General features: G+C 42.1%; 3 protein-coding genes across 5 annotated transcripts in view; 1 reads left to right on the forward strand and 2 right to left on the reverse strand.

Moving 5' to 3' along the window:
- The window catches only part of LOC310878796 (uncharacterized protein), a 174,520-nt gene that overhangs the window by 92,598 nt on the left and 59,084 nt on the right, over positions 1-22,838 (forward strand). For all 3 annotated transcript variants that reach the window (XM_083793192.1, XM_083793193.1, XM_083793194.1), the window contains 13 exons: positions 1,665-1,772; positions 1,960-2,013; positions 5,251-5,304; positions 7,317-7,361; positions 8,845-8,898; positions 9,548-9,592; positions 9,695-9,748; positions 11,895-11,939; positions 12,035-12,088; positions 13,265-13,309; positions 13,816-13,869; positions 14,565-14,609; positions 14,742-14,795. In XM_083793192.1, coding sequence (XP_083649318.1) covers positions 1,665-1,772; positions 1,960-2,013; positions 5,251-5,304; positions 7,317-7,361; positions 8,845-8,898; positions 9,548-9,592; positions 9,695-9,748; positions 11,895-11,939; positions 12,035-12,088; positions 13,265-13,309; positions 13,816-13,869; positions 14,565-14,609; positions 14,742-14,795 — 711 coding nt within the window. The remainder of the gene's footprint in view (positions 1-1,664; positions 1,773-1,959; positions 2,014-5,250; positions 5,305-7,316; positions 7,362-8,844; positions 8,899-9,547; positions 9,593-9,694; positions 9,749-11,894; positions 11,940-12,034; positions 12,089-13,264; positions 13,310-13,815; positions 13,870-14,564; positions 14,610-14,741; positions 14,796-22,838) is intronic.
- LOC310879594 (E3 ubiquitin-protein ligase TRIM35-like) lies at positions 15,576-16,973 on the reverse strand (the record flags this gene model as incomplete). Its single annotated transcript, XM_083794365.1, has 1 exon — positions 15,576-16,973. One exon carries the CDS (start codon positions 16,971-16,973, stop codon positions 15,576-15,578), a length of 1,398 nt encoding a protein of 465 aa, XP_083650491.1.
- Positions 17,219-22,194, reverse strand: LOC310879595 (E3 ubiquitin-protein ligase TRIM35-like; the record flags this gene model as incomplete). Its single annotated transcript, XM_083794366.1, has 3 exons — positions 17,219-17,248; positions 20,857-22,019; positions 22,131-22,194. The coding sequence occupies 3 exons, from the start codon at positions 22,192-22,194 to the stop codon at positions 17,219-17,221; spliced, it is 1,257 nt and encodes a 418-aa protein (XP_083650492.1).

A 22,838-nucleotide genomic window follows, 5' to 3' on the forward strand; every position in this document is an offset into this window, starting at 1 on the left:
GAAACATATACATGGCTTTGTCTATGGTAGACCTCAACTGAACTGTGCAATATGCCATGGTGTTGCTCAATGCTCACGACATAATGGAGGAGAGACAACTTCACTTCAAAGCCTTGTTTTTATGTGTGGTTTAAGAAACTTTTCCCCTTCGAAAATAGCTAGTCAGTCAAGTGTGCTTGTGTGTTGCCTCCATACATGTCATGCATTTATTTTTTATTTATTTTAGTTTGTCTACGAATCACGTGAACTTGTACAGTTGATCGGGGTACAGTATGCGTGCGTGCGTGCGTGTGTGTGTGTGTGTGTGTGTGTGTGTGTGGGGGGAATATAATCGTGTGTAGTCTGAAACCGGTTCCAGAAACCACTCGTCAAACTACGCATCTACATGTTTAATACCGTCTATTTAACTACAGGCCAACATATTCATGTGTATTACTGCATCCATCAAAAGCTGTCCACACTCCACAGCCAAGATCTGGCAGGTGGTTTAATTCAGTCTGGTTCCGTACATGTTTTCCACCTGTCTTCAGTCAGAGGAATTGAAACAATAAAATAATAAATAAATCTAACGTGTGGACAATATGCTGCTAGCCGAAGGCCATTTGACAAATTGCTACTAAAAGTTATTACTGGAATAGCCTTTCGCAACTTCCAGTACCTTTTATCAGAATCACTGCCAGTGTAGACATATATAATGCTGTGTAATTTCACCTAAAGTAAATCCGTTGGATTTGCCGCAACCTCTCTCCACCATTAATATCCTCATAAATATTGTGCTATTATTTCTTTCTTGACAATTATTGGCCGACTAGCCTGCAAGTGAAATGATAAAGCAGGGGCTCTCAAAGTAGGGATCCCCACGGGTACTTGAAGAGAGCCCCCAAACACTGGGTCGGGACCCAATTTGGTTTCCTACACCATTTTTCAATTATTATTTCAAAGAATGATATAAAAAAAAAAAAATCTCAAAGAAATCCCATGAATTGGCTCAAGATTCCACCAAAGTGGATAATGCGGCACTCCAAAGTAAAGGATGCGAGACTGGCTCAGATATACATTCCTAATGATTGAGGAAGGTTGAGGCCGAAACGCGTCGAGCGTTCTCAATAAATAAAAATGTGTATCTGATTCTGAGCTAGTCTTGCATCCTCTACTTTGAAGTGTTGCTTTTTCCACTTGGGTGCCGGTGGTATGTTGAACCTAGTTATATGTATAACTGAGCACCCGCTGCCTAAACAAAGATGGCATCCAGAGGAAGCGAGCGGTTTGCACCTGCCTTTTATTTCTAAATCCCATCAATAATAACACTTAGGAACTTAAGATGCCGTTAAAATAGAAGATCTACTGAAGCTCACAATGTACTATCACATTGCTACACATTGTGAGCTTGTAGATCGGCTATTTTCAGTAGTTCGGGTCTTGGGGAGACATCACATTTCTCTTTAGGGTATTGAGCTAAATGGTTTTGGGAACCTCTGGTTTAAACAACTTAAACCCTATTATATTTTGCGGCTGTTAGAAAATAGGTCCCTGGCACGGAAAGGGGGGTCAGTGTGGCCAATTACATTTTGGGGTCCTTGAAGGGAAAAGGTTGAATGAATAACTACTCGCAACATATGTTTCCATGGTGCTGCTTGTTGACAGGAGGGTGTGCTGTGTTGCAGGGTGAGCGAGGACACAGGGGCGTCCCTGGCCGACCGGGGGTACCAGGGAGAGATGGGGAATGTGGACTGGATGGTCAACCTGGGTCACTTGGACTTCCTGGACCTCAGGTGAGGGGTCAAAGGGCACGACTGGGTGGAAAGTGATTTAATGTACCTGTGCTCGAGCATCCAGATGACATCTGTTGAATAGAACAGCCTCTGGTTCACAATGATCTGTGTGTAGCCGGCGGCATATATTCTTATTACTTCCTTCACTTTTCTATAATCCCCCCCCCCCCCAAAATAATTTCTCCAGGGTCCACTGGGATACAGAGGAGAGCCAGGTTCCAAGGGAGAAAACGGGGACGAGGTACAAAATCCAACCTTTAAATCTGATTTCGTTTTGAAAACACCGCAAAAACATGCAGTAATCCATGGTCTCTATACTGCCTCTCCCTGGCCAGCCAGGGGAAAGGAAATGGTTGGAATAACTTGTTCCTTCCACGTGCTACAGTACGTCCAAAGGGGAAACTCCCCCCTGTCAGGTGAAAAGAAGCAGCTTGGACTCCTCATGCATTGAAGGAAGCATGAGGTCCGTTGCTCTCCCCATGGGGTTGCCAGAGGGAGTGTAGTGCTCAGGATTACAATTAGACAATTGACACTGGGTGTTATTATTATTAATGTTTTCATTATTATTTTTAAGAACACTGCAAAATGAAAGCGTGTTGATTCAACTCTTAAGGGTAGTTCTGATTGTGATGAGCCAAGTTGAAACCTGCAACCACACTAGAAGAAGAACTGTGGTTTGCAACATTCTCAAACTGAACAGTCCACATCAAGGTGACGAGCGGAGGCCGTTTCCATAGCAGCAGTACTTGTCATTTCCACTTGCTTCCAGCATCGGTCATCACAACAACCTCTCCTCTTATTGTCTCCACCAGGCCGAAGGCATGTGGAGAGAGTAAGTTTTGCACTCCGTCCGTCCGTGTGTCCGTTACCAGTGAATCTCCTGCACCGTTGGCCCGATCCATGCCACATTTCGCGCACACACACTCCCTGGATGCCAATGATGAACCTCTGTTTTCCAGAACGGCCTGTTATAGCGCCACCAGGAGGCCACCTTTTGTAAAACAACATTACATTGGCATTTCAAAGTTTGCAGGCCTGGCCCGTTTAAAAAAAAAGATTAAAAGAAAATCATGACCGCAGCGTGCAATTTACGTGAAATCTTTCTCGCACTTTCCTACTAGGCTGAGGAATATATCCCACCCTTTTCGCATTGGCCTGTTATTCAGCTATGTATTCAGTGTTGCATTGGGCATTGAACGTGGTACAACACTGTCCCCCTAAGATTTTTCAGGAGCATGCACATGCATCGATTGCAAACAACCCTGAATTTCGCACCTCAACAGAGTTTATAAAGGCTGTCGAGTGTCACAGTCACCAGCGTGCATTAACATAGGAATGAGCCTAAATGTAGTATGCATATCAATTAGGGCTGACCTCAATTAGTCGAATAGTCGACTAATCGATCGGAACGGGTCTCAGTCGACTGACCACCTCTTAGTCGAAAAAAAAAAAAAAAAGTATATAAAATACAATATTTACAAAAATATACAAAAATATTGTTTTATTCCACTAGGTCTGTGGGGGACATGAACACATTTGAACATTCTGACTGTTCAAATCTCCAATGTGCATGTGGAGTGTGTCTGCCTGTGTGGCAATGTGCCACTGCCTGTGACTTGAATCGCACAGTGCGCTGGCCTGATAGACTCCAGAATCTCAATCTCACCTGCTGTGCTCAATCTGGCTAATGACAAGCCTCTCAGTTGTTAAAAAAAAAGATTTGAACAGTCAGAATGTTCAAATGTGTTTATGTCCCCCACAGACCTAGTGGAATAATACAATATTTTTGTAAATATTGTATTTTTATATACAATTCTCTTTTCTTTTTCTTTTTTTGCTCAGTCGACTATTAGTCGACTAACAGCAAATTTATTCATCCATCAGTCGACTATACAAATCCTTAGTCGGGGACAGCCCTAATATCAATAGCCCATTGTGTGACCTGGCTGTGATAAGCGATGTGTGTGTGGCGTCTTCAAAACTTTGACCAGATGAGCCTTGGCTCGAAACGTCGTCAATAAATATATCTTTTGGAGCATATGACAGTTGCGACAGATAAATAAATCATAGTAATGGCTGTGGCGTATGATATGCTCTGGAACTTGTTTCTAGCACTTCAACAAGTCGAATCTCATGAGACTCAATCAGTCGTCATCAGTCAGCCTTGGACGGGGTAATTCAGGCCGTTACTAATTTTTCTCTGTAGTATTCCAAAATGGTTTCACCCCGTCGCAAATCTTCGGTCTCGAGTAGGCTGTACAAACATTATGGGACGATTTCCACATTCAAAGATTAATTAAAACTCAGGTGGGGGTAGACTACACTCGTTAAGTATTTGTATTAGTTCTTTGGGGAACATGACATGGGGACAAGGAGCTTGAGCCTGCAACCAACATTTTTTATTATAGGCCTGCAATTTTATTACCATTTTGATAACCAGCTATTCAAATGCTTGCCAGAGAGGATGTTTTGAAAACAGCTGTACAGTACATCCAGAACAACTTCAGCATGTGTCCCTTGCGCATGGATGGGTTCCAGTATGAGAATTAACAGGACAACGGAAATACAAACACAAATATATCTGAAAACATCATGATTTGAATAAATATAATCTCCTGTAATGTATATCGCATACATACACAAGGGGCTGTGTATTGCAAGCACTTGGAAGTTGTCTATGTATCAAAACATTTAGTGAATGGATGGATGAATGAATGACTTTCATGTCTTGTCTTAAGACCCATCCCTTATGGGATTATAAGATAATTATAAATCATTAACTTTACACAAATATTGAAATAATAATTTGTAACACAAGACCAAATGTCATTGTACGGTATATTGTCTTTGTTTGCTTATCCCAAGTAATCAGCCAATCATGATTTGTATTTGCGTCACTTCATTTAACTCTGTGTACAAATGGAACCAAACCATTCAGTTACATTTGTACACTTTTTTTTTAGTTACAGTGAATGAACACTAAATATTGAAGTGTTTACTTTGACCTGACTGCATAAATCCCATCATGTGTGTGCCATGGTTTTGAACCCGATTTCCTGCGCAAATGCTGACATGTTTACTATTGAACTAATAGAGCCTACCTGCTTGCTCAGGGGATAATTCTGTGTCTAGGTGAGACCTTTGACACAATTTAAATGTTTCAATAGACAAGTAGGGAGACAAAACAAAATACTACCACCCCATTGTATAAGTTATATTGTATTGACATACTGTACTCTACCCCATACAGATTGGACACAATTACATTTTATTCAATAGAAAGGTTACATAGTGCTGCTTTAACCACTGAGAGCTTGTGACTAAATGCCTAAATGGATCCATTGGAACACAGGTTATTTTTTCCATTCCCTGAAAAGTAACTGTTTTGGACAAGGTTTCCACTCAACTGCGGCAATATGAAATACTTGAAGGCAGGTTTTGATACCTTAAATAATTACTTTATCCACTACTTATCAAGGGTCGTAATGGAGCCACGGGTCCAAGAGGAGATATCGGTGACATTGGCGAGAAGGTAATATTTAGATAAACACTTTGTATGGCCTGTAAGAGCTAAGTCAATGCTTGGATTCTTAGATGGTAGTATACTTGCATGTAATACACATTTGCATGATATGACAAGTAAAAAACAGCAACCAACACAAGCTGCTTCATCCTGATATGATGTATTTAGACACCCGTCATATCAAGAAATATATGATATATATAACCACCAGTGATATAGCCTCGGAAACCCAGAAGTATGGGACCGAGTCTGGGACCGAGTCCACTTCAATTCGGCATAGAGTAGCGCAAACATCGATCACTCTCTGCTGATTTCTGATCGTCTGCACCTTTGTTAAATTGACGTACACACACACACACACACACACACACACACACACACACACACACACACACACACACACTCCTCTCTCTATCTCTGCTGCTCTAATTAATTAGTCTAATGTTGCGCAGCTGCGTCTAGATCCGCCGGGAGCTGCCTATGCCGTAGAAAGCATAGGTGGACCTCAGGCTACCAGTGATATGACTCATTTAGATACACATCATATGAAGACATTATGTACCTAACCATGACAGTGTGCACAGTGTACCAGAATGGCAACGCCACATCATATCCAGCCCAGGCCATATCATGTAAAGAATGTATGGTAAATTATTGTTATAAGAAAATTACACTATAAAGGCAGTTATATGTTCATCCAACTGGGAAGTTAAGAGCATTCAGATGGATATACTGCCACCTAGTGGCTAAACCTCATACAGGAGAGCTAGTGTCCACTTAGACGTGAACATTCAGTTATTAACTACACAGTATGCTACAGTATTGCTTACATGCTAACCTTACATTACATGTATTACTCATTTGTACATTTGACTACACTTTAACCACATAATTATGCCTTCCTCAGAATGACTATTTTTGAGTGTTTGTGCACATTAGGCCAGTGTAAACACAAACATTGATGACAAAAGTGAGGCCGGAATGAGATGATGTATGATGATAAGAGCGACCTTATTATCTTTTTTTCTTTGAGGGGCGCTAGCCCCTCCTATATACAGCTTTTGACCCCACACGTCTCAATATTTGCCATTGACAATGAAAGGAGAAATTAGGTCAAATGTCCGCCAAATATGACGTAAATCTGTGGCAACGGGCAATCTGATTGGCCAGTATGAGATGATGCATGAATCATGATGATGTACGATGATAAGAGCACCCCTCACTTCACACAGGAGTGATTTGTTTTATTGTATTTCTCATAATCTAAAATAAACCTCTTCTATGGCGTAGCCCTGCCTGAACATGACAGAGTAGCCTTGCGATCTCATCCATCCCGTTCTCTCATCTCATGTGGTTTCATGGGACCTAAAGCAAAAAAAAAAAATAATAATAATCCCACCCGTGTGAAGTGAGGTGCGTTCTTATCATCGTACATCATCATACATCATCTCATTCCGGCCAATCAGAACTTACCTTCGTCTTCAATGTTTGTGTTACACAATGTTTGTACACAAACACTCAAAATTGTCCATTCATCGTCAATGGCATTTAATGTTTGTGTTAGGACACACACACACACACACCAAAAGCTGGACATAGGAGGGGCTATTGCCCCTCAAAATAGCTGATCTGGGACACCCTGCCACATTATAGGCTCTTGCCTGACAGCGTGTCGCGTGTTCGAGTCCTGTTCATGACGGCCTTTGCTGCATGTCTCTCCCCTTCTCTCTCTCTCTAATTCACTCAACTTACCCTACCAGTGTTTTCAACCTGTATCCACGAGCACATACTCATGCACGCATTCACCCACACCCACCCACACACCACACTTTTATTCCTTTCAATTTAACAGTATTCATGCATTTGTCAGAGTTGGACTACCATTTGGGTTGTCGGAAGTCGGAAGTTGTCCGTTTATGCATTCTGAGTCATCTTGAATGCAAGTCCTGTAACAAATTGCTGTATTTGCGGTTCACTGTACTGTACATTCTGCTCCAATGTGTGTTCTCGTCCATATTCAGGGTTCAATCGGTCTGTCAGGTCCAGCAGGCCTTTTGGGTCCACCAGTGAGTACCCTTTATTTAATTATGATAGCATGTATCTATTTTGTTATTTTGTCTATTTTTTGAGTAGGGTGGGAGCTAAATTAAACGTACACATTTAACATTTGGAGCCAAGATGTCTGGAGGCAAACAATTTCTGTTATATCTTTGGTACTGTATGAATCAAGTTATGCATACACATAAATGGGCTTTATTCTTAACTTCTGACCTTGTCTGGTTATTAATAATTACTAGCTTACTAATATTTATACTATTTGTAATGTTTGTTTTGATTAATATATCAATTGAGTTGTGAAGCAGGTTAATGTGTTTAGACGAGTGTGGAGGTTTCGTGACTCAATCAGTAATAGAGCGTCGCAGTCCCTCCCCCTTTCAGAACAACGAGTGGCCCAGGAAATGGTTCTCCATTCATTTTCACCATAGGCGATTCCTAAATTATTTATTTAAAGATTGTTACGCCACGGACAAAGCCAACTCGGATCGTGACAAATCATGACAATGAACACAATGTTTTGGGCCGATCAAATAATTTATAAATAGAAAAACAACAAAAAAAGTGTTGTAACCTGCCGTTTTTTTCTACTTTCTAATTATTTGTTTGGCCCAAAACATTGTGTTCATTGTCATGATTTGTCACGATCCGAGTTGGCTTTGTCCGTGGCGTAACCGTCTTTAAATAAATAATTTAGGAATCGCCTATGGTGAAAATGAATGGAGAACCATTTCCTGGGCCACTCGTTGTTCTGAAAGGGGGAGGGACTGCGACGCTCTATGGAACTCCTGCATACAATAGTACAGAGTTAGATGTACTGTAGTATAGCATTACAGCATAATATTTCTTTCTTCTCATTTCTACCGATTTGCCATGAAAACTTTGATTGGAACACATTTATGAAGGTAACTTAGCTTATATTCTGCTGTGATATAAGATATGGACTTACAGTTTTGAAATATTAAAGGACCACGTCACCAGTATCTTCATATAATAGGTCCTCACTAATAATCATGAAGAAATGGCACGATTTATTTCTACTCAGTCTGTGTCTCATAGGACGGCTGTGGGCAGTTTAGAAACCGTCTTCCAGTGACATCATCATTAGGCAGATTTTTTTTAAACAAGATTTATTTACAGATTCATCGTTCTCATTATCGTGAGAACGATGGCTTCCATTTTCGCATTGCAACTTTTCAGGACTAGAAAGCCTTCAGTTTTTATTAGCTTGTATTCCCCATCGATGATGTCACTGGAAGACGGTTTCTGAACTGCCCACAGCCCTCCTATGAGACACAGACCGATTAGAAAAAAATTGCACAATTTTTTTCCATGATTATTAGTGAGGACCTATTATATGAAGATAGGTTGAAAAGTGGTCCTTTAAGTATTTGCATCAACCTATTCTGGAACTGAACAAATCAGGCTTTTCTGGTATTTTAGTGACAGCTATGTTATCAGTAGTATAAATCATATTTTGGATCCTTCCTCCAGGGACCTCCAGGTATCCGAGGTGGTTACGGGCCAGATGGACCCCCAGGGCCTGATGTGAGTTTCCTATTTTCTTGCACTAAATCTTGCTCATTGTCTGTCATTATGTCCAAAACTGTTACTTTCCAGGATTTAAATCCAAAAATAGCAAAAATACCATGTCATCTACAAGCTCAAAATAACGTTGCTTCGAACTTGCAGAACTGCTGATTTTGATGCTTTTGGGTGGCGCTGTAGAATGATCACGATTCACGTTAAGTTATGTAAGAGAAACGCCACAAAAATATCTCTGGCTCTTCTTGTTATCCTTTGTTACATTTAAGTCATTCAGGCATAGTTTGACCTTGAGTTCCTTACTATAGTTTATACAGTACGTAGTCTTTCATATGGTGAACATAAATCTGTTGGTCTTAACCGCTATAACCGCAAACAAGTAAATCATTTTGAAAAGCTACTGTACATAATTTCTTTTCGTCTTTATTTAAAAAAAAATTACATTCCCAAAAAGGCAGAAAGTGTTTATGGCACAAACCCTTTTACACTTGGAGTACAAATGGAGTACAAATGGATCCGTATTTGGACCCATAAGGGTCCATTTGGTTCAGTTCTCAGAGTTATAGTTAGTATTTGAATAAAAAGAATATCAAAGTTTTTTTTTGTAAAGCTACTCATTGTCTCATTGCGTGCTTGATGTTCCACCATTCAGGGGGAGAGTGGACTGGATGGCGTGCCTGGATTGCTAGGCCCTGTTGTAAGTACAGCAGATACACAGACCACCAGGGTGCAAAATGTTTATGACGCTCTTTACCAATTGTTTGTGTGTGTGTGTGCGTGCGTGTGCTGTATGGCCCAGGGTGCCCCAGGGTTGACGGGATCAGTTGGCGTTCAGGGAGATAACGGCTCACAGGTGAGATTGCACCAAACATTTTCACCCGTCTCACCAAGTCACCTGACCATGTTGCAATCTTTGATACCAAAATGATAACTAGAAAAAGTGCCGTTCTGGGCACAGGTCTCCACCAGGATAGGAATGTAGGACATTGCAGCTTGCCTTCATCTGGTGGTTGGATAAAAGGGCAACAAAAGTAAATTAGAGGTAAAAACACGTTTCGGCCAGTTATAGCGCCACCTTGAGGCTGAGTTGAAATTGTTCATGTGGCATTTCTTCCTCGGCCTAGTGGGAATGTGCGTGCACAATTTCACGGAAATCACGCGATGTGTTCATGATTTGCAGCATTTTGTTTGAAACTGAGCACTCCTGTGAACTTTGGAAGCCAATCTTAACCAATCTGAGAAATCTGAAAGACCCGTTTCGTTGAATGGCTCTAGAGAGACTGTGTACCAATTTGCGTGATGTTTGGACAAAATCTGTAGGTGTACTGTGCAAAAACTTGTTTTGCACAAAGCGGCCTCCTGGTGGCGCTATAACAGGCCGTTCTGGAAATTTTGGGGCAGAGGTTCATCGTTGGCATCCAGGGAGTGTGTGTGCAAAATTTGGCATCGACCGGGTTAACAGTGGCCGAGATTAGCTGCTCACGGACACACGGACGGACGGACACACACACACACACACGGACGGACGGACGGACGGACGGACGGACGGACGGACGGAGTGCAAAACATACTCTCCCCCCATGCCTTCGGCCTGGTGGAGACAATTAGAGTGAGAGAAAATCTAGACTCTCAAGTATGTCTCCAGCTCAACTGGAGTCTGAGTGAGGACAATCTCCTAGCTTTTGCTGTTAGAAATGGGTGGAAACAATTAGAGTTTATATATAAAAAAAGAAGCAATCCAAAGTTCAGGGCGGCCCTTCATTTTGGGTCTGTTTATTTATTTATTTATATATATAAAGTAGCAGGTGTAGGTGACTAGCCTGGAAAGGTGGAGGCATGCACTAGACTAGAGAGAGAAGGGATGAAAATCCCTAAACGAGGGAGTGCCTAAACGAGAGAGAGGGCAGTGGAACAGGGAGGATGCAAGGAGTAGAGGTGGCAAAGTCAAAGGTGAAGGAGTTTAAATACCTGGGGTCAACTATCATGCAGTGCAAGCAGTGTGTAACAAATGGAGGAAAGTGTCAGGGATTATCTGTGACAGAATTGTACCAGCAAGAGTGAGAGGGAAGTTGTACAGGACAAACCTGACGCTGCCAGATGAGGGCGGTATTGGGTAACCATGTTCCCCAACACAGCCTTCATCTGGGATCTCTCAGGGAGTTGAGCTGACAAAAATCCGTTCCGTACCGGACCAATCAGTGTGAGCTAAGGGCGGGATATGTGCGAAACCGGATGTGAAGCTATCTAGACACGTCAATATGATTGGTTGTGTTTGCACGCCCACACAGTGATAGACAGACGGTCCCATCCAATCATCTACCAAGTATCTTGAAAAAAAGGAACAGCCCCGTCATCGAATTTGCTTCCGCGTTCCCAGATCCCAATAAGCTGTGAAACAAATTTGTGTAGCAAGCTTCTTGGATCTGGCAGCGTCAGGTTAGTACAGGACAGGACAGCAGTGAGACCAGCCGCGCTGTGAGGCTTGGAAACGGCGCTGGCACCGGCAATCGACATTGCGATTCTTATTAGGAGTGACAAGCAGGGATAAGATCAGAAAGGACTACATTAAAGCAAGATAATTGCTTCTCTTGGCGATGTTGTGTGTGTGGTTTGGGGCGGGCATGTGAAAAGGAGAGCTGAGCGGTACATTGAGAGAAGGATGCTGAACATGGAACTGCCAGGTAAGAGGTGAAGTGGAAGGCCAGAGTGACATACAGGTGGCAGGAGTCACCGAGGAAGACAGAGGAAAATATTTCACTTTTTTACAAATTGTTGTAAATTACATTTTATACTGGAAGTCAAAGGTCTGGTTGAGCTGAAACTTTGCCCACATATGGAGATTAACATCAAAGTACATACGTGTTTAGATGACTGACGTCATAGACACATGATGTCTGAAGGCATGCTGTTCTCCTGTATCAAAATCCTCCTTGGAAGAAGTGACAGTATCTTGAACTAAAGACGATGTAAATGGTCTAAACGTTTCTTTTATCTTCCAGGGCGATATGGGGCCTGTTGGTGTAGTGGGACCTAAAGGCCCCCAGGTATGGTTTATTTTGCTGCATTGAACAATTTATAAGAATCTCCATATACATTATGTGTGTTTTTAGAATACATATTTGCCCATTTCTGTCTCCAGGGGCCTCCAGGTTTAGATGGGGAGATTGGGGCTCCAGGACTCCGTGGACTCCAGGTATGTCCCTCCCTTTGCTATGTACAGTATAAACATTAAACGATCACAAGAAGGCTCTGGCTTTTATTCGCAAAGTCACAATCAATCAATGTACCATGCCTATGTACATTCCACTTTAAACCTCTAATCCAGTGGTGTCCAAAGTCTGGCCCACGGGTCAATTGTAGCCCGGACAACAAGCTTTAAACTGAGTAGCCCTTCCATTCCAGAGATAATGGCCAAAACATCTTCAAAACGGCCATTAGTGGCCAGATTATCGTTTAGTTTTTTGGGCAGGATTTGAGAACTCCTTGCACATCTACAGTATATACTGTACAGTATACATTTGAGCCGGTAACAAGTTGTTTGCGCACACTTCAGCAGCAGTTAAGTTCGACAAGTCATAGACCTTGACCGACACAACCCTTGCATTTTCAACCCAGCTCCGTGGTTTCCGTGATGCGATGCCCCAAGAATATACACGGACAGCGGACACACGTCATTCAGACAAACAACAACACAGAACACCAACACAACCTGGCCAGCACGGAACACGTGGCGTTAGACCGAGACCCGCTGCAGGCGGGTCGAGCTTCTAGTCTGATTACAATTGGTAATGTTAAATAAGGCTGAGTTATTCGTGTTTTCAAGACATTTGATATTGACAAAATGTCATTGTTGAAATGCAATGCATTTGTATGTGACTTTAATAATATTAATATTATAATTATAACCATATTATGGTCCAAATGTACATTCGCATAGGAGATGTAATCGGCCCTTGGGTGTTTTCATATTTTCTAATTACATTTAAAAAGGCTTTGACACCCCTGCTGTAATCAGTATTTATGTATAGTACAGCATTAATAATGTGTGTGCCAAAAACAAATATATCGATTTAAGAATCACCAGCGCCAAGGGTGGCATGATTACCGTGTCACCCCTGGCATTCTTAACCTGAGCGTATTTCACACAGAAGCTCTTTCAATGATTCTATGATAGCTACAGTCCCAATTATCCATGACCGTTCTCTGAGATGTGTAACAAAGAAAGAAAAGAAAGGTTGCTACCTGGCTGTTAAATGGTTGTGAGAGTTTTGCAGAGACTATGGAGGGTTGAGATTCTGTCGCATCTATCGTGTTCTCAGTAATTGACCTTGGGTTAAAGGTTGACTGTGCTGCCGTCGTATTTTCACAGGGACGTCCTGGAATGGTTGGTGCCACCGGTCCGAAAGGAGAACCCGTAAGTATGCTGTCCTCGTAAAACCACAATGGGTCTCCAGACTAATGCAGTGCTTCCCCACCTGGGGCCGATGAAACATAGCCAAAATATAGATGTACAAGTTCAGAGCGGGTCACGATGCTATACATTGTGTGAACTATTGAGTGTGTGTGTGTGTGTGTGTGTGTGTGTGTGTAAGCTTTTGTTAGATGTAAGGGGAGGGGCTCCAAGGATAAAGGTTGAGTACTGTCTCTCACGGGAATGCCCTTTCAAAATCCATGTGAGAGATCATTTGCACCGCACGCCTTTTGAGTAAAAGGGAGGCAGCATTCCTGAGGTTCCTGGACCTTTTGACACCGTGATTAGTTCTAAAGATGAGGTCAATCTGCAAGGTCACGAGTCCAGCTGTAACGTTGTATTACTCGGATCCAAAGGCAGGTTGTCATATTGTGAGTGACGATCCCAGAGTAGATCATTCTGTCTCTCTTAATTGCTTTATGCTTCCTCTGGCCCTTTTCTCCAATCAGGGACCTACTGGGCCTATGGGTGGTCGAGGGGAGCCCGGGTTTGAGGGGCCAATGGTGAGTTGTAGCATTGTCTCCAGGGTGTCTGTATGAATGAATTATCCCGGCCTACACATACATTTTATTGATTTTTACAAATACGTTGTTTGGTGGGTGAATAACTATTACACCAAACAATAAAGGTCCCTGCGCACAGAGTGCGTTTTTCCGAAAAAACGCGCCCAGTGTGCAACCACCTTAACACTGTTTTTCTTGACTATAATTATTTCATATGCTGCTACTCCTATTCCTATTAAAGGATAATTCCATACTAGAAGGCTTTCTTACCTTTATTTGTACCCCACCAAAGAGATCCAGGTGTTATTTTGTGCAAGCTATTTCCCTTACCATAAGCCCTCAATTAATTGCATTGAATTGAATGGGGCTATGGGGTGTTGTGCTAATTCGCTTATTTCCATCGCTCAAAAATCAAGCGGCACACTTTACTACTTATTTCGCTAGCTGTTAATCAGAAGTTGCTGCATCTGGACTGGCGGCCGCCTGGCGGCATGATCGCCGCTGCCGGAGAATGCACTCGCTCCTAACATTTTACCTCAGATCTTGGCTTCTGGAGGTCCCTGGCACAAAGCATTTTCAGATGGTGGTCCATGGCCAAAATACATATCATTTTGGGGGTCCTTGGCATGAAACTCTTTTAATCATCATCGTTCCTGTGTTGAAATATGTTCTGTCCTGTTTGTCATTGATTTCAGGGTGTGCTGGGGAGGAGGGGCCCAGCAGGTTTTCCTGGTGTAAATGTAAGTGCTAAATATGGGCGGTATAATTACTAGTAATGACTAATAACAATGATTAATAAATATTTAAAATGAATGTATTTATATTAATCATTCACAGATATTTTAAAACTATGTCCTTTGTGGTTTGCACAGGGTAATCGAGGACCAGATGGAGACAAAGGAGATCCTGGAATTAAAGGCGACAGAGTAGGTCCCGCTACATTCTGTTCAAACACTAATATCACAGTATGTCCTCCTTCGGGCTGGGTAATTAATAGAAAACATTATGTTAAAATATGTTAATCAAATAGTCAAGAAGCATTTTTTTTTTTTTTTTTTTTTTTAAGATATTTTTTTGCGGCTTACGCCTTTTATTGATTTTTTAAGGGACAGATAGTAGGTTGACAGGAAACGGGAGAGAGATGGGGGGATGACATGCGGTAAAGGCTGTGTCGGGTTCGGGAGTCGAACCCGCGGCACACCGCGACTGGATCACCAGTCCGGTGCCCAGACCGTTACGCTACGGCCTGGGCCGCATTTTTTTAAACATATTTTATTTCTTGCATATCAACGAATCAACATTAGTCCGATTAACCGCTTAACTCTGTATTAAATTATTTAGTACGCTACAATGGTATCATACAAAATAGCGCAAATAGCCGATCTACAATCTCACAGCGTGCTGGGATGTGACACGTGAGCTTTTACTTCAGCTGTGATCTTTATTGTCTGTGTTATTACTGTTTCTTCCAGTGACATTATGGCAGCATTAGAAATCGTAATAAAAGACAAACGATAGTCAACAACAAAAAGCAAACTTCACTATACAACTGCAGCAGTACGCCAATGTTCACATCTTTATCATGTCTAAGACTGGGAACCCACCAAAAAAAGCTCATGCTCTTTATTGTGTGTGTGGGCAATTGCTCTCACCACAGCTGCATTTATTACATGGAGTGGAAGAAAATCTGAAAATCATCTGTATGCTTATGCTTGCACGCCTGGCGGGTTTCTAGTGTAACTTTGCTCTTCCAGAGTTACACTGACCTTCCTTGGCAGCATCTTCACAGACCTACCATCGACAGCATTAAGAATGAATGGGAAGAGTGTCTCGGTGAAAGAGTGTGTGAAAGTGTGTAGGTGTGTGTTAGTATCAGGATCAAAGAAGGACAGCTTTCCTCTGTTCCAGTCCAGTTGGACTCTGATCCTCCAGGGTTTCTGCTTCACTGAGAGAACAGTGGTTGGCCCTGGACTGCAGTATGCTCGGTATACACGACCACATAACATGATTCTCCAGCATTTACCCTGTCTGTCGCCTTTCTTCCTCCAGTAAGACTCTGCTAACACTCCTAATGTCCAGTATCCATTTTTTCCAACCACAACATCCCAGATGCGAGTCCCGGAGTTGAAGCCCTCAGAACCCAGGACATGGTACAAGCAGTCAAACCTCTCTGGGTTGTCAGGAAGCTCCTGTCTCTCTCCATGTCTCGCACTGGCCAGATCATCAGACAGGCTGTATACTGGATGGGCAGAGTTGGGGTCCAGAATCACAGGAGTGTAGGAGACAATATCCCTCATCTTGTCCCCGATTCTGAAGGCCAGATTACTCAGGTGTTTGGCCACATCTATCAGTGCTCCAGGGTTCAGCTGTGGTTCCTGCAGTGTGAACTTGACTCTTTCCACTGTGGTCTTGTAGTTCTGCAGGAATGAGACGTGTTCAGCTCTCAGATCCTCCTCTATGGTCTTGACTGTATTTGAAAGGGTTGATATCTCTCTGTTCAGACCCTCAATCTTCTCCTTCATCATGTGACTCTTCCGCTCCTCTTCCTTCCTCAGTGCAGTGATTCTAGCCTTCTCTTCCTCCTGTAGAAACTGATGAAGCTTCTTAAACTGTTCATTAATCTGCCGCTCTGTGTTCTGGGTCTGGACCTTTATGTGTGCTGCAGTTTGGTAAAATGTTGTTTTAACTTCATTAAACACTTTCAGTTTCGCCAGTAAGCACTTCAGCGATTTCTGGATTTCCTCCTTGCAATCCAGGGCAGCTTCATCGATGGGTCTGAAACTGTGATTGTTGTGTTTGTCTGATTGAACACAACCAACACACACTGGCTGATGATCTTCCAGGCAGAAGAGTTTGAATTTCTCAGCGTGCAGGCTGCAGAGAACCTCTGCTTCATCCATGGGTCTGAAACTGTGGTTCTTGTGTTTGTCTGAATGAACACACACAACACACACAGGCTGTTGATCTTCCAGGCAGAAGAGTTTATATTTCTCAGCATGCAGGCTGCAGAGATCCTCCGACCCTGTTGAAACTCTCCGACGTTTCTCCTGTAAGAATGTCTCACACAGGTTCTTCAGCGCCAGGTTACAGGGTGGATCATCCATTGAAGACCTTTTGTTACAAGATGGACATTGCCTTATTGGTCCGTGCCTCCACCATTCCTGCAGACAGGCTTTACAGAAGCTGTGGCTACATGGCAGGAGAACAGGATCTTTAAATGTTTCATGACAGAAAGGACAGGACAAATCTTCTAAAAAAGACTTTGAAGCCATTTTAGTCTCTGTGAATACACCAACACTCTGCTCAGGACAGGAATCAGCCCTGAAGTTTACTTGAATCTGAAGCAAGTTCAAGTTTTCTGGGTTATTATGTCCTGTAGCTGTGGAAAAACACAGATGAAGAAATTATTGCTGATGAGGACTGGAGACTTTCCTGGTGTCCCAAATGAATCGCAAGCCGAGTTAACCAGAAGGGGCTGAAGAGATAGACAGTCGCCGTGTTTATCTAAGATCGCTTGTAAAACTGCTCCTGTGACTATGCCTACTACAACCTTTTATACTGTGCCTAATAGCTGGATGTTATCTCGCTCACATCACGATGACTCAGTGATAACCATATATGGAGTTCTCATCACAGCTATGCCCAAATATGGAGTATGCTGTCTAATCTGTGTCAGTATGATGTCAGACTCCAACGATTCAGGTGGCTCCATACTCAACCCAACCAGAACCATATATGGAGTTCTCGGTTATCCATTAAAAGAAGAAATTAGGTAAATGTCTGCCAAATATGATGTAAATCTTGTCCCCACACATCTCATATTGACATTGACAATGAAAGGAGAATATCTTGATAACAAAAGGAGAATCGTAATAAAGTCTAATATATCAATTGACTCAGCATTTTAAATAGAAATTAGAAATTCAGTGACAAAATACAAACTAAAATATTGTACCAAAAGACATTGATTTGAATAGGCCTACTTGAATAGATAATGCCTCCATGTGCTATAGATCATGGTTGGTTTGTTATTGATGAACAGTGATTCCCAAACTCTTTATTCTCAAGACATCCAATTTGGATACCTCCATGGACAGTTACGGTTGTGTTAATTGTATCAAATGAGGCTTTATTGGACACCATGAACACAACTGTAACTACTAGTGCTGGTTGTCTGGGCTAGGACCCGCCGCAGTAGTGTCCAATTAGAACTTAACCGGGATGCCGAAAAGTCTTACATAACGATATCTGGGTTGTAAGGCCAGATATCGTTGAGGATGGAGTTTCTCGCAAGGAGCATAGCAAATGCTCCTAGCTCACCTAATAAACCTCTTCGGATTCTTCTCATAAGGTTTTACTGGATGTGTGTCATGGATGATGACGATGCCAGCCAACTGGGTCTGTCATGATGACGATGCCAAACATGTATGTATACCCATATATGAGGTTTCTACATTAGCCTGATGTCAGTTCCGGATGTCGCCGTCGTCCTCATATATGGAGCTCTAGGTTGTCTCCCTATATGGAGCTCGAGGTGCAAGCCTTCGTTACAGTAACTGTCCAAGTTTAATTACTGCAGTATTCCAGAAAACGATACAATACAAACCAGTAAGACGCCCTCAGGGCGAGAAGCGACCTCACCCGCTGAAACAACAGAGCTTCTTAATACGGCACAGTTAAGAAGCAGGAGTTAAACTATTCATCTGATGTCCGTGAGGTCAGATGTAAATTTGCTGGCCGGCTCCATATACTAATATGCAGATGTATGTGATGATCCAGTCTTCTCCATGTACTATATGGCTATCCAGGGTTTGATGAGGTCATGACGTGATCCTCATATATGGAGATCCATGTGATCATAGTCAGCTCCACATATGGAGATCAATGTGTTGTACCAACTTGGTTAATTTGTAAGTGTGACTCGTATCGCGGCAACCACACTGGTTATCATGAGACTGACACAATATGTTTCATATATGGACATCCCCATATATGTGCTTAATAAACATCAGGGACCTCCATATATGGACATAAAATGGATTGTATTGGTGTGGGTGGTGTCCTGAGCTGTTTTGAAGGTAGAGTGGAGATTCTGGAGATCAATCATTCTGCTGAGCTGGTCCAGTCGTACATTGTGATGTCAGAACATCATTATGATGTCAGAACAGGCCAGCTCCATATATGGAGATCTAGGGGTTTGATGAGGTCGGATCAACATATGGAATGCATTCTGTACTGGCCATACAGTATATGGAGCGTATCTTGAGTGTACACTCTACAGGGTTTGATGAGGTCAGATCAACATATGGAATGTCAGAACAGGTCAGCTTATGGCGATCTAATGGTTTGATCAGGTCAGATCAACTTGAAATTATTTCTGTACTGGCCATATATGGAGCGTGTCACGAGTTGTTCTGTGAGTGTGGAGTTGAGGATGTCTTCCTTGGATTGGAACACGTTTATGTTGTGATGCTAAAAGAGATGCTTTTTGATAAAATCAAACATACTTGGGCAGAAGAGATTTGGAGTAAACCTAAATGACGTACATATAGGGAGATTAAATATGACTGTAGACTGGAAAGTATGTTTTATTTAACCTGCCAAAGACAAATAGGATCACTTTGTGCTCAGATTCGAGGAGGTATACTGCCACTTTAAATTGAAACAGGTTATGTTGTTGGGTTGGATGAAGATCGAATCTGCCAAATGTGTGACCTCAATGAAATGGAGAATGAGTATCATTTTGTGTTGTATTGTCCTTTTTATTGGAGGGTCCGAGAAACGTTGTTTAATAATATCAACTATGCTTGCTGATATGGATATGAATGATGCACAACTTATTAACTGTTTGTAAAATACTTATTTAAATTGGCAAACTATCTAGAGAGCCTGGGACCTGAGGAAAAACAATTACAGCCAGTAAGGGATATGTACACATATGTTATGTTATGGTTATGTTTTGTATTTGTAATTGTATATGTTGTAGGCGATCAGCAAGAAGTGTATATCTGAATAATTGTAACTGTATGAAAAGGTGTCATATAATCCTGAGGGATGGGCCACGAGGTGGCATGACACTTAAATAATTCATTCATTTGCTGGAGAAAAATAAACAAGTCATGAAATATTTAAAATGCAAATATGGACACCAATGCTTTGGAGTATATTTTTATCACTGTAAAGTACATTTAACAATTACCCATCCTAACTATGAGGAGCAGCTACAGGGGTTAAGTGTGTTGGGGGGACAGACCATGGCTGGGGTGTGAACCTTGTTTCCCGGACAGCCTCTCTCCCCATTTAGTCATTGCTGCCCCTAATGGTATCAACATCAATTCAACTCAACAATAAAAAAAAGATGTGACATTTGGGAATAAAATATTGCCATTGCTAGAAAATGTTTAAATCATTGTAGTTGTACGTGTACAGTTAGTTGTGTTGTGAATGTGATATCATGACCTGTCAGTACTGATTGATGTATTAATAGAATTTTGCTTGGTATTGCTGTTTTCTCCAGATATAGCATTAAATATTAGGGAGATTTAAAGATATATATAAATGAATATGAAACTTGTTTCTTCCAGTTTTCATCATAATGTCTGATTATATTACGTCTTTCATAAATGTTCATATGATTGATGATATGATTCTTATATCCTAATGGGAGAGGTTCTGAGCTTCAAGACAAAAGGTGTTAATTTGAAATGTTACATGACTGAATATACAAAATGAACAAGCAATTAAACATTCATCTTTACCCCCCAAATATACAATATTCTATACAACAACTACTGTTCAAGGTGATCTTTATTGTCTGTGTACTGTACAGGTACAAAATAGTACAAATTATCCTGTGACAATGTGGCATTAGAAATTGCAATAAAAGGAAAAAAGTGATACTTCTATATACTGTACAACTGCAGCAGCACACCAATGTTGTCTTCAACAAATACAACTGACCAACTGCTCTTCCAGAGTTACACTAACCTTCCTTGGCAACACCTTCACAGAGCTACCACTGACAGCATTAAGAATGAATGGGAAGAGTGTCTCGGTGAAAGAGTGTGTGAAAGTGTGTAGGTGTGTGTTAGTATCAGGATCAAAGAAGGACAGCTTTCCTCTGTTCCAGTCCAGTTGGACTCTGATCCTCCAGGGTTTCTGCTTCACTGAGAGAACAGTGGTTGGCCCTGGACTGCAGTATGCTCGGTATACACGATCACATAACATGATTCTCCAGCATTTACCCTGTCTGTCGCCTTTCTTCCTCTGGTAAGACTCTGCTAACACTCCTAATGTCCAGTATCCATTTTCTCCAACCGCAATATCCCAGCTGTGAGTCCCAGAGTTGAAGCCCTCAGAACCCAGGACATGGTACAAGCAGTCAGACCTCTCAGGGTTGTCAGGAAGCTCCTGTCTCTCTCCATGTCTCGCACTGGTCAGATCATCAGACAGGCTGTATACTGGATGGGCAGAGTTGGGGTCCAGAATCACAGGAGTGTAGGAGACAATGTCCCTCATTTTGTCCCAGACTTTGAAGGCCAGGTTTCCCAGGTGTTTGGCCACATCAATCAGTGCTCCAGGGTTCAGCTGTGGTTCCTGCAGTGTGAAATGGACTCTTGCCACTGTGGTCTTGTAGTTTTGCAGGAACTTGACGTGTTCAGCTCTCAGATCCTCCTCTATGGTCTTGACTGTATTTGAAAGGGTTGATATCTCTCTGTTCAGACCCTCAATCTTCTCCTTCATCATGTGACTCTTCCGCTCCTCTTCCTTCCTCAGTGCAGTGATTCTAGCCTTCTCTTCCTCCTGTAGAAACTGATGAAGCTTCTTAAACTGTTCATTAATCAGCCGCTCTGTGTTCTGGGCCTGTACCTTTATGTGTGCTGCTGTTTGGTCACATTTAGTTTTAACTTCATTAAACACTTTCAGTTTCGCCAGTAAGGGCTTCAGTGATTTCTGGATTTCTTCCTTGTGATCCAGGGCAGCTTCATCGATGGGTCTGAAACTGTGGTTGGTGTGTGTTTCTGAATGAAGACACACAACACACACTGGCTGATGATCTTCCAGGCAGAAGAGTTTGAATTTCTCAGCGTGCAAGCTGCAGAGAACCTCTGCTTCATCGATGGGTCTGAAACTGTGGTTCTTGTGTTTGTCTGAATGAACACACACAACACACACAAGCTGTTGATCTTCCAGGCAGAAGAGTTTACATTTCTCATGATGCAGGCTGCAGAGAACCTCAGACCCTATTGAAACGCTCTGACGTTTCTCCTGTAAGAATGTCTCACACAGGTTCTTCAGCGCCAGGTTACAGGGTGGATCATCCATTGAAGACCTTTTGTTACAAGATGGACATTGCCTTGTTGATCTCTGACTCGGTCTCCACCATTCCTGCAGACAGGCTTTACAGAAGCTGTGGCTACATGGCAAGAGAACAGGATCTTTAAATGTTTCATGACACAAAGGACAGGAAAAATCTTCTTCTGAAAAAGACTTTGAAGCCATTTTAGTCTCAGTGAATACAACAACACTGTTCAGGACAGGAATCAGCCCTGAAGTTGACTTTAATCAAGTCAAGTTTTCTGCGTCAGTATTGTCCTGTAGCTGTGGAAAAACACAGATGAAGAAATTATTGCCGGTGAGAATGTAGACTTTCCTGATATCCCAAATGAATCGCAAGCAGAGTTAACCAGAAAGGGCTGAAGAGATAGTCACTGTGTTTATCTACAGTAATATCGGGGTTCATACTTAGTTTAGACTAGTCATTGGTTAGACAAAAACGTCTACATTTCATTATGTAAGTGTTTTTCGTGCAAAACTAATGCTGGAACGGATTCAGAAATCGGAATCAACACGTTGCATGCTACTTAAGGCATAATGAAATGTAGAAAATGTTGCCTTATATAGGTTGTCAATGGTGGCAATATGGACTTGGCCGCTGTGGCAAAGGTCCCCGAAGGTCGCTGGCTCGG

The sequence above is a fragment of the Protomyctophum parallelum genome, assembly GCF_964188405.1.
Source record: "Protomyctophum parallelum genome assembly, chromosome: 21".
NCBI lineage: Eukaryota > Metazoa > Chordata > Actinopteri > Myctophiformes > Myctophidae > Protomyctophum > Protomyctophum parallelum.